The sequence below is a fragment of the Canis lupus genome, chromosome 34 (assembly GCF_011100685.1).
Source record: "Canis lupus familiaris isolate Mischka breed German Shepherd chromosome 34, alternate assembly UU_Cfam_GSD_1.0, whole genome shotgun sequence".
Classification (NCBI taxonomy): domain Eukaryota; kingdom Metazoa; phylum Chordata; class Mammalia; order Carnivora; family Canidae; genus Canis; species Canis lupus.
This window is the reverse complement of record NC_049255.1, coordinates 13,180,179-13,191,671: the sequence shown is the minus strand read 5'-3', so window position 1 is coordinate 13,191,671 and position 11,493 is coordinate 13,180,179. Positions and strand designations below refer to the sequence as shown.

Here is an 11,493-nt window from a genome sequence, read left to right as displayed (position 1 = left end):
ACCCCCCTGGGTGCGAGACACCGGAAGTGACGTGATTGGAGGAACCAGCAGCGGGCATTTGTTATTCCCACTTCCGTGGGAACATGGCTGCGGCCAGCGTCGGCGTTCTTTGGAGAAAGGTCTTAACCGGCTTGAAGGCTCCCAAGTTGCTTAAAAGTTCTCAGGCCCTAGCTAGCACAGGGTAAGTGATGTGACGAGTAGATCTGTTCTCCTCTCCGACTTCAGATCTTGTTTGGTTGTGGAGATGCTGAAGATAGCGGAGAGGCCGTGCGGATGGCTGAGGCCGAAGGCACCCGCGTGAGGAAGGAATGACCTTAGAGAAGTTGCCCACCTGCGACGTATCCGTTCCTTCCTTAGAGGTTTTGTTGTCTCCTACTGTGGGCCAGACAGTCCATGGGGTCTGTAGGTAGTAGTTGTTGAATTAAACCTGGAGGTACAGAAGCATCCTGTTTGGGTGAGTTGCCCTGAAGAGTTTTTGGTTATGGAACTGAAGGCTGTGTCAGATTCGGATGGATCAAAGAGAAGGGAAGGGGGCTTTGTACTTCCAGAATCTATTCCAAAGAGATTGTTCAGTAATGTTGGGTGAATAAATGAAAGTAGTCAAATGAAGGAAAAGAAGCCCGTTCTACATATGATGTGCATTATTTCTGGAAAGGCAGCTTGTTTTCTGGACGGACCGACTTAGAGTTTATGGTATATGGTTTCTTCCCTTTTATTGGCTTTTGTTTGTAATGAATTGAATTTTTTTTTTTTTTTTTTTAATGATAGTCACAGAGAGAGAGAGGCAGAGACACAGGCAGAGGGAGAAGCAGGCTCCATGCACCGGGAGCCCGATGTGGGATTCGATCCCGGGTCTCCAGGATCGCGCCCTGGGCCAAAGGCAGGCGCCAAACCGCTGCGCCACCCAGGGATCCCCTGAATTGAATTTTATACATAGTTGGATGCGTCGGATTTTTACAAATTGTTTCTTATTATTTCCTTATTTAAGTAGGCTCCACACTCGGAGTGGAATCCATCATCGGTCTTAAGAGGAAATAATGTATGTGCCCTTGAACCCAGCACAGACAATTGCTGAGCATCTATATGTACAATACTATTACTTATATTTATCTTAGAGATAAGAACTTTTCTCATTTTGTGGAGGCTCTAAGGTTGTAACTTAGTAAAGATGGCAAACTTGGATCAGTTGTCTCTTCCTCATCATCCTTTTTTTCTTCAAAATCAATTTTAGATTTTTATTATTAAATGATCATCTGTTCATTTCAAACCAATAGAAAAGTTGTAGAAGTACTACAAAGAATGACCATTTTTATTTGCCTATTTTCATTTTTATTATGCAATCCTTAGCAATCTTATCACATTTTCTATATCTTTATATCCATGCCTTTATGTATTTTTTTGAGCTACTTGAGGCATGTCAGAATTGTAAACATCATGACACTTTCAGCATGTATCTCCTAAGAACAGGAACACTGTCTTAATAACTACAATACTACAGTGATCACGCTGGAGAATTTAACACACTATAATTACTGTTCTTTTACCTAGTATACAGTCCAAATTCAAATGTCTTTAATTATCTTGCTAATTTCTTTTTCTTTCTTTCTTACTAGGGTCTAATCAATGATCTTTCATCACATTAGTTGTTATGTCTCCTTAGTAATCTTTAATCCAGAACATTTTTTAAAAAGATTTATTTATTTATTCATGAGAGACACAGAGAGAGAGGCAGAGGCAGAGTTACAGGCAGAGGGAGAAGCAGGCTCCCTGCAGGGAGCCCGATGTGAGACTCGATCCCAGATCCCAGGATCACACCCTGAGCCAAAGGCTCAACCGCCGAGCCACCTAGGCATCCCTAATCCAGAACATTTTTTATAAAATCAGCCTTTTTAGATTATCCCCTCCATTTGGATTTATCTGATTGCGTCCTTGTGGCTAGATTCAGGTTAAGGTTTTTTGTTTTTTTTTGGTAGGAATTTAACACTTGTGATATACTTTGCTTTTGTATTATATGATTACAGCTGGTTAGTAAATATTCTTTAAAAAACATGATTTTTAAATTACTGTACATTAAATTATCATACAAATGCACAATAATTGGGGCACCTGGATGGCTCAGTCGGTTGAGTGTCCAACTCTTAATTTCTGCTCAGGTCATGATCTCAGGGTCAGGGATTAAGCCTCCCTGCCCCAAACGGTCTCAGCACTCAGCATGGAATCACCTTAGGATTCTCTCTCTCTCCCCCTCCACCCCTCCCTCTGCACACAAGCATACACATGCGTGTGCTTGCCCACTCTCTCTTAAATAAATAAAATCTTTTTAAAAAAACAAATACACAATAATTTTTTAACCATTTTCTGGTCACATATTTACATTATTATGAACTTTTGGATATCGCATAATGCTTTAATAGACATTTTTATTTATCAGTTTCCATATATACTATTTTTACTTGAAGTTTCTAGATGAGGAATTATTGGGTTGAAGAGGGAAGCATTGAGGCTTGTGATAACATGCTGCCAAATTAACCTTCAGAATGTTTTTATTTGCATAAATAACCACTAGCAGTGTATGAAAGGCCTAAAATGTTACTTTGAAATATAATTATATTAGTGAGGTGGCTGCCTGGCTCAGTCTGTAGAGCATGAGACTCTTGATCTTGGAGTTGTGAGTTTGAGCCCCATATTGGAGCTCACTTAAAAAATAAAAAACAGGGGATCCCTGGGTGGCTCAGCGGTTTGATGCCTGCCTTCGGCCGGGGCGTGATCCTGGGGTCCTGGGATTGAGTCCCTGCGGGGAGCCTGCTTCTCCCTCTGCCTGTGTCTCTGCCTCCCTCTCTCTCTCTGTGTCTCTCATGAGTAAGTAAATGAAATCTTTAAAAAAATAAAATAAAATAAAATAAAAATATAATTATGTCAATATATTACCTCCAAAATCGTGAATATATTAACTTCTGAAATTAAAGGGTAGCAACATCTATAATCCAATATTAAAAATAATTTCTAAAGCATTTTGTTTGTTTCTTGTGTAGAAACCCTGAGTAATTTTTTATAACATTAGAGATGAGGAAATCATTCTAATTATTGCTTATAAAATTCAAATGTTAAACTTTAATCACTTGTTTATATATGTTCAGTTGCAGGTTTTCACTTAGTCTTTTGCCTAAGAATATACCAAATGTCACATCTTTTCACCAGTGTAGATTACTTCATACCACATTGTCAAGGAAAGGACTGGAAGAATTTTTTGATGACCCAAAGAACTGGGGGGAAGAAAAAGTGAAATCTGGTAAGATATTTGGGTTGATTAATATTAAATATAATTATTGAACCCTCCATCATTTGGGGATTATTTATGAATCTTGGAAATCATCTAGTTTTTTTCCTTTTTTGATTTCCTTTGGAAATGTGAAAGAAAATTAAAAGAAAATGTAATAGAGTTGCTTGTTGATTGGCAGGTTGGCAAAGGGTTTAGAAGAGGAGTAGGTTGAAATTATTAACTGAGGGACACTGGGGTGGCTCAGTTGGTTAAGCATCCAACTCCTGATCTTTGCTCAGGTCATGGTTGCAGAGTTGTGAGATTGAGGCCCACATTGGGACTCTGTGCTGCTCAGCCAGGAGTGGCTTGAGATTTTCTCTCTCCCTCTGTCCTTCCCCCCACTTCCTTGCACATGTACTGTCTAAATAAATAAATAACATATTTAAAAAAGAAATTGTTGGGGTGCCTGGGTGGCTCAGCACTTGAGCGTCTGCCTTTGGCTCAGGGTGTGATCCCAAAGTACCAGGATTGATTCCCACATCGGGCTCCTTGCATGGAGCCTGCTTCTCCCTCTGCCTACGTCTCTGCCTCTCTCTCTGTGTCTCTCATTTGTAAATATGAAAATCATTTTAAAAATAAATAAAAATTAAAACAAAAAAATTGCTAATTGAAGTGAGATTTAAGGTTTGTTTTAGATTTCATTTTTTAGAGATAATTAAATATTATTTTATAATGATATAAAATATTTTGGTATTAAATTTTGGAAATATATTCTATATTAATATAACATTTTTTGAATGCTATTGCCAGTCACGTTACTAATATTTTTCATGTGTTGCTTAATTTAATGCAAATCTAATTCTAATTACATGTTATACTATAATAGGCTAACATTATTATATTTTATAGATAATAGATAAAGAAATAGGCTTAGAGAGGGTAAATAATTTACCACAGGGCACATACCTAGAAAATTATTTCATGTTGTGAATTTCATAATTTTAATAGGAGCTTCATGGACGTGTCAGCAATTAAGGAATAAAAGTAATGAAGATTTACATAAACTTTGGTAAGTATATTGAGTACATTAATATGTAGGTGTTCGAGGGATGCCTGACCGGCTCAGTCCGTAGGGTACATGGAGGGACTCTTGATTTTGGAGTCAGGAGTTCAAACCCCACATTGGGTATAGAGATTACTTAAAAATAAAATCTTAGGAAATATATATGTGTAGGTGTGTGAAGCAGTTAAAGTATAACAGTAAGGTATAAGCATTATATATATTTGATGTAAGAAATTAACATAATTTGTCTTGTAATACTGTGGATGATATGTAAAACCATTAAAGATTTGATAAATATGACAGAAAAGAGTTCAGGGTGATGAATGGTTTCTCACTGGCTGAGTTACAGAGGTAGTCAATTTCTTGTAGGAGATGGAAGTGTGTATCTTTCTCTATTGGAGCCTGTAATTGATTCTTTCCTGTTGAAGATTCTATTAGGGATCTGTAATTGACATTTTTTCCTATAATTGACATGAAGTGGTGTGACTCCCCCTTCCAACATCTCTTCCATCATCTCCAGTCCACTTAAGTTAGGTTTCCTTTTATTAATTTTCACATTTCCACCTTTTGATCAGGATCTTTCCTCAGAAGTAGTGCTGATCAAGACTCAGTTTTTCTATATTTATTGGTTTTGTCCTTCAGTGCCAGGAAGGACCTTTCCTGGTTGTCCTGTCCTACCTTGGAGGGAAAGTGCCTAACAGTTGGGAACCACTTAAAGGTCACATTTGAGTAACAAGGAAGGTTAAGAGGGAGAATTCTCAGGTAGTTCCTGAATAAGTTTGTATCTTTTCAAGGTCCCAACTGTTGGAGATCATTTCCTTATTGAGTGCATCGTTTTTTTTTTTTAATTTTCAGTATAATTAACATTGTGTTATGTTAGTTTCAGGTGTATGATATAGTGATTGAACAATTCTATACATTACTTAGTGCTCATCACCGTAAGTGTATTCTTAATTAATTTCCTTCACCTGTTTTACCCATCCCCCGCCTCCCTTTTGGTGACCATCACTTTGTTCTCTATAGTTAAGACTCTGTGGTTTTGTCTCTTTTTTACTTTGTTTTTATCTTAAATTCCACATACAAGTAAAATCATATGGTATTTGTCTTTCTCAGACTTATTTCACCCAGTATTATACCCTCTAAATCCATCCATGTTGGTGCAAATGGCAAGATTTCTTTCTTTTTTATGGCTGAGTAATATTCTATTGTACACATATACCACATCTTCTTTATTCGTTCATCTATCGATGGATACTTGGGTTGCTTCCATACTTTGGCTATTGTAAATAGTGTTGCAATAAACATATGGGTGCATGTATCTTTCCAAATTAGTGTTTTAGTATTCTTCAGATAAATGCCCAGTAGTGAAATTACTAGATCATATGGTAATTCTGTTTTTAATATTTTGAAGAACCTCCATCCTGTTCTCCACAGAGGCTGTACCAGATTGCATTCCCACCAACAGTACACGAGTAACTTTTTTCCATATCCTTGCCAGTACTTACTTCTTGTGATTTTTATTTTAGCCATTCTCATAGGTATGAAATAACATCTCATTGTGGTTTTGATTTGCATTTCCCTGATGATGAGAAATGTTCAGCATCTTTTCATGTGTCTTTTGGCCTTCTGTGTGTGTTCTCTGGGGAAATACCTGTTCATGTCTTCTGTCCATCTTTTAATTTGGTTACTTGTGGGGTTTTTGGTGTCGAATTCTAGAAGTTCTTTATATATTTTAGAAACTAATGCTTTATTGGTTTTTCATTTGCAAATATCTTCTCCCATTTACTATGTTGTCTTCTTGATTATTTCATTTGCTGTGCAGAAGCTTTGAATTTGAGTAGTCCCAATATTTATTTATTTATTTATTTATAGACCCCCAAACTCAGTGTGGAGCCCAATCATTGGGGCTTGAACTCACAACCCTGAGATCAAGACCTGAACCAAGATCAAGAGTCAGGCACTTAGCCAATTGAGCCACTCAGGTGCCCCCCAATAGTTTATTTTTGCTTTTGTTTCCCTTGCCTTAGGAGACCTATCTAGAAAAATGTTGCTATGGCTAGTATCAGAGAAACTACTACCTGTGCTCTCCTCCAGGATTTTTATGGTTTCAGGTCTCACATTTAGGTCTTTAATCCACTTTAAGTTTATTTTTGTATTTAGTGTAATAAAGTGATCCAGTTTCATTCTTTTGCATGTGACTGTCTAGTTTTCCCAACACTGTTTGTTGAAGAGACTATCGTTTTCCCATTGTATAATCTTGCTTCCTTTGTCAAAGGTTAATTGACTACATAATTGTGGGTTTATTATTTTTCGTTAAGATTTTATGTATTTGGGATGCCTCGGCGGCTCAGTGGTTGAGCATCTGCCTTCGGCTCAGGGCATGATCCCAAAGTCCCAGAATTGAGTCCGACATCAGGCTCCTGCAGAGAGCCTGCTTCTCCCTCTACCTATGTCTCTGTCTTTCTCTGTGTTTCTCATGAATAAATAAATTTTAAAAATCTTTAAAAAAATGTTTATGTATTTATTTGGGAGAGAGAACATGAATGGGGGGCGCCAAGTGGGAAGGAGAGGGCGACAGAAAGAATCTCCAGCAGACTACTCACTGAGCACAGAGCACGACCCTGAGATCAAGACCTGAGCCAAACCAAGAGTCAGAGGCCTCACCAACTGAGCCACCCATGTGCCCCTTGTGGGTTTATTTTTGAGCTCTCTATTCTGTTCCATTGATCTAGGTGCCTATTTCTGTGCCAGTACCATACTCTTGGTTACTACAGCTTTATAATATAACTTGAAATCTGGAATTGTGGTAACTCCGATTTGGTTCTTCTTTTTCAGGATTGCTTTGGGTATTCAGAGTCTCTTGGGGTTCCATGAAATTTTTAGGATTGCGTATTCTAATTCTGTGAACAATGCTCTTGGTATTTTGATAGGGATTGCATTAAATCTGTAGATGCTTTGGGTAGTATGGTCATCTGAATGATATTTGTTCTGCTAATCCATGAGCATGGGTTATCTTTTTGTATGTGTCATTTTTGACTAATTTCGTTGGTGTTTTATAGTTTTCAGAGTACAGATCTTTCACCTCCTTGGGTAAGTTTATTCCCAATAAATATATATTAAGTTTATTCTTATTATTTTTGGTGAATTGTAAATGAGCTTGTTTTCTTAATTTCTTTTTCTGTTGCTTCATTATTGGCCTATAGAAATGCAGCAGATTTCTGTAGATTGACCTTAATGAATTCATTCATTCTAGTAGTTTTTTGGTAGTCTTTTTTTTTTAATTTTTTTTAAAATTAATTTATTTATGATAGTCACAGAGAGAGAGAGAGGCAGAGACACAGGCAGAGGGAGAAGCAGGCTCTATGCACCAGGAGCCCGATGTGGGATTCGATCCTGGGTCTCCAGGATCGCGCCCTGGGCCAAAGGCAGGCGCCAAACCGCTGCGCCACCCAGGGATCCCAGTTTTTTGGTAGTCTTTAGAGGTTTCTTCTACATATGGTATGTCATCTAAAAATAGTTAAAATGTTATTTCTTCCTTACCAATTTGGATGCGTTTTATTTCTTTTTGTTGTCTGCTATGGCCAGGACCCCCCATACTGTATTGAATAAAAGTGGTGAGAGTGGACATCCTTGTCATGTTCCTGATCTTAAGGGGAAAAGTTCTCAGTTTTTTACTGTTGAGTATGATGTTAGCTGTGGGTTTTTCATAGATGGCTTTTATTATGTTGAGATACATTCCCTCTATATCTACTTTATTGAGGGTTTTTATCATGAATAGGTGTACTTTGTCAAATGATTTTTCTGCTGCTATTAAAATGATCATATGGTTTTTATCTTTTCTCTTGATGTGATCTATCATGTTGATTGATTTGTGAATATTGAGCCACCCTCATGTCCCAGTAATAAATCCTAATTGATTATGTTGGATTATTTTTTTAATGTATTGTTGTATTCTTTTTGCCAGTATTTCATTGAGGATTTTTGCTTCTGTGGTCATCAGAGATAATGGCTAGGAGTTCTCTTTTTGTGGTGTTTTTATCTGGTTTTGGTATGAGGGCAATGGTGGTGTCATAGAATGAATTTAGAAGCTTTCCTTCCTCTCCTATTGTTTGGAATAGTTTGAGAAGAATAGCATTAATTCCCCTTTAAAAGGTAGAATTCCTGGGGCACCTGGGTGGCTCAGGTGGTTAAGCCTTTGACTCTTGATTCTGGCTCAGGTCATCTCAGGGTGGAGAGATTGAGTGCCACATCAGGCTCCTCACTCAGTGAGTCTACTTGAGATTTTCATTCTGTCTCTGCCCCTTCCACCTGTGTGCATGCATGTAGTGTCTCTCCTTCAAATAAATAAGTAAATCCTTAAAAAATAAGTAAATAAAAAATAAAGTAAAAGAATTCCCCTGTGAAGCCATCGGGTCCTGGACTTTTGTTTGTTGGAAGTTTTTGATTACTGCTTCAATTTCTTTGCTGGTCATCAGTCTGTTCAAATTTTCTATTTCTTCCTGATTCTATTTTGGGAGGTTATCTGTTTCTAGGAATTTATCCATTTCTTTTAGATTGTCCAGTTTGTTGACGTATAATTTTTCATAATATTCTATTACAATTCTGGTTATTTCTTTGCTGTCAGGTGTTATTTCTCTTATTTATGTTTTTGTTTGAGTTCTCTCTTTTTTTTAATGAGTCTGGCTAAACATTTGTTTTGCTGGTCTTTTCAAATAATCAGCTCCTATTTCACTTATCTACTCTATTATTTTAGTTTCTATTTCATTTATCACTGCTCTTATCTTTATTATTTCTTTCCTCCTACTGGTTTGGGGTTTTGCTTGTTCTTTTTTTTATCTCCTTTAGGTGTAAGATTAGGTTGTTTATTTGAGATTTTTCTTGCTTCTTGATACAGGCCTATAGTGCTATAAATTTCCCTCTTGGAACCTCTTTTGCTGCATCCCAAAAATTTTGGACAGCTGTGTTTTCATTGTCTTTCTTTTTTTTTTTTTTTAAGATTTTATTTATTTATTTATTGAGAGAGAGAGAGAGAGAGAGGATGGCTGGGACACAGACAGAGGGAAAAGCAGGCTCCATGCAGGGAACCTGACGTGGGACTCGGTCCCGGATCTCCAGGATCACACCCCAGGCTGCAGGCGGCACTAAACCGCTGCGCCACCGGGGCTGCCCTGTGTTTTCATTTTCATTTGTCTCCATGTATTTTTTTGATTTCCTCTTTGATTCTTGGTTGACCCATTCATTGGTTAGTACGATGTTATTTTAACCTCCCTGTATTTGTGTGTTTCCTAGATTTTTCTTGTAGTTGACTTTAGTATGACTTCAGTTTTTAAAAATTTGTTAAGACTTCTTTTGTGGCCTAACATGTGATCTACTCTAGAGAATGTTTCATGTGCACTTGAAAAGAATGTGTATTCTGAATATATGTTAGATCCATTTGGTCCAATGTGTCATTCAAAGCTACACTTGCCTTGTTGATTTTATGTTTAGAAGATCTCTCCATTTAAGTAGGGTATTAAAGTCCTCTGCTATTATTGTATTACTATCAATTACTTCCTTTATGTTATTAGCTGCTTTATGTGGTTAAGTGCCCCCATGTTGGGTACATAAATATTCACAATTGTTATGTCTTCTTTATGATTATGTTATGTTCTCTTTATGATTATATAGTGTCCATCCTTGTCTCTTGTTACAGTCTTAATGTTTTATTTATTTATTTTTTTAAGATTTTGTTTATTTATTCATAGAGATGCGGGGGGGGGGGGGCAGAGGCAGAGACACAGGCAGAGGGAGAAGCAGGCTCCATGCAGAGAGCCTGATGTGGGACTCGATCCAGGGTCTCCAGATCATGCCGTGGGCTGCAGGCGGCGCTAAACTGCTGCGCCACCGGGGCTGCCCTAGTTTTAATGTTTTAAAGTCTGTTTTGTCTAATATAAGTATTGCTACCTTAGTTTTCCTTTTACTTCCATTTGCATGATAAATGCCTTTCCATCCCTCCATTTTCAATCTGCATGTGCCTTTAGGTCTGAAATGAATCTCATGTAGGCAGCATATATATGGGTCTTGCTTTTTATCTATTCCATCACCCTTTGTCTTTTGATTGACGTGTTTAGTTCATCTACATTCAAAGTAATTGATAGGTATGTAGTTATTTTGTTACTGTTTTATGATTGTTTTTGTTCTTCTTTGTTCTCTTCTTCTCTTGCTCTCTTACAGTATGCTGGCTTTTTTTAGGGATGTATTTGGAATCGTTTCTTATTTTTTTAAGATTTTATTTATTTGACACAGAGAGAGAAATAGAAAGGGGAAGAGTGTGAGCACAGGCAGAGGGAGAGGAAGAAGCAGGATCCTTGCTGAGCAGAAAGCCCGACATGGGGCCAGATCCCAGGATCCTGGGATCATGACTTAAAACAAAGATAGACCCTTAATCAACGAAGCCACCCAGGCCTCCTCTTTCTTGTTTTTTAAATATATTGATTACTGATTTTTGACTTGTGATTATCACTAGATTTATATGTAACATCTTGTGCATAAAGCAATCTGTATTAGGTTGGTGGTCACTTAAGTTTGGAACACATTCTAAAAGCACTAAATTTTTACTCGTTTACCCCTCATGTTTTATGTATATAATATCATACTTCACAGTCTTCTATTTTGTGAATTCCTTGACTGATTTTTTATAGATATCTTTATTTTACTGCTTTTGGGCTTCCTACTTTCCTTATTCCTGCTTATCGTCTTTTCATTCAGAGTCCACTTTAACATATTTTATAAGGCTGTTTTAGTGATGAATTCCTTTAACTTTTGTTTGTCTGAGAAACTGTCTCTTCTTTTCTGAATAATAGCTTTGCTGAACAAAGAATAGAATATTGTTGGTTACAGATTTTTTTTTTTTTTAAGATTTTATTTATTTATTCATGAAAGACACAGGCAGAGGGAGAAGCAGGCTCCATGCAGGGAGCCTGATGTGGGACTCAATCCTGGAACTCCAGGATCACGCCCTGAGCTGAAGGCAGACTCAACTGCTGAGCCACTCAGGTGTCCCAGGTTTTTTTCTTTTAGCACTTAAAATATATCATGCCATTTTCTCTGGCCTCCAAAGTTTCTGCTGAAATCAGCTGATAGCCTTATGGGTTTCCCTTGATCAGTACTTTTTGCCATTTTCATTACTGTG

The 11,493-nt window shown here is 37.4% G+C and overlaps 1 protein-coding gene across 6 annotated transcripts in view; it reads left to right on the top strand.

The window, feature by feature from the left end:
* The first annotated feature begins 25 nt into the window (after positions 1–25).
* The window catches only part of MRPL47 (mitochondrial ribosomal protein L47), a 30,635-nt gene continuing 19,167 nt past the window's right edge, over positions 26–11,493 (top strand). The window contains exons 1-3 of one of the 6 annotated variants that reach the window (XM_038583424.1): positions 26–181; positions 3,138–3,289; positions 4,268–4,328. In XM_038583424.1, the coding sequence (XP_038439352.1) occupies positions 84–181; positions 3,138–3,289; positions 4,268–4,328 (311 nt within the window). In that variant the 5' untranslated portion in view covers positions 26–83. The remainder of the gene's footprint in view (positions 182–3,137; positions 3,290–4,267; positions 4,329–11,493) is intronic. The other 5 variants (XM_038583425.1, XM_038583427.1, XM_038583429.1 and 2 more) reach the window with 5 other exon arrangements.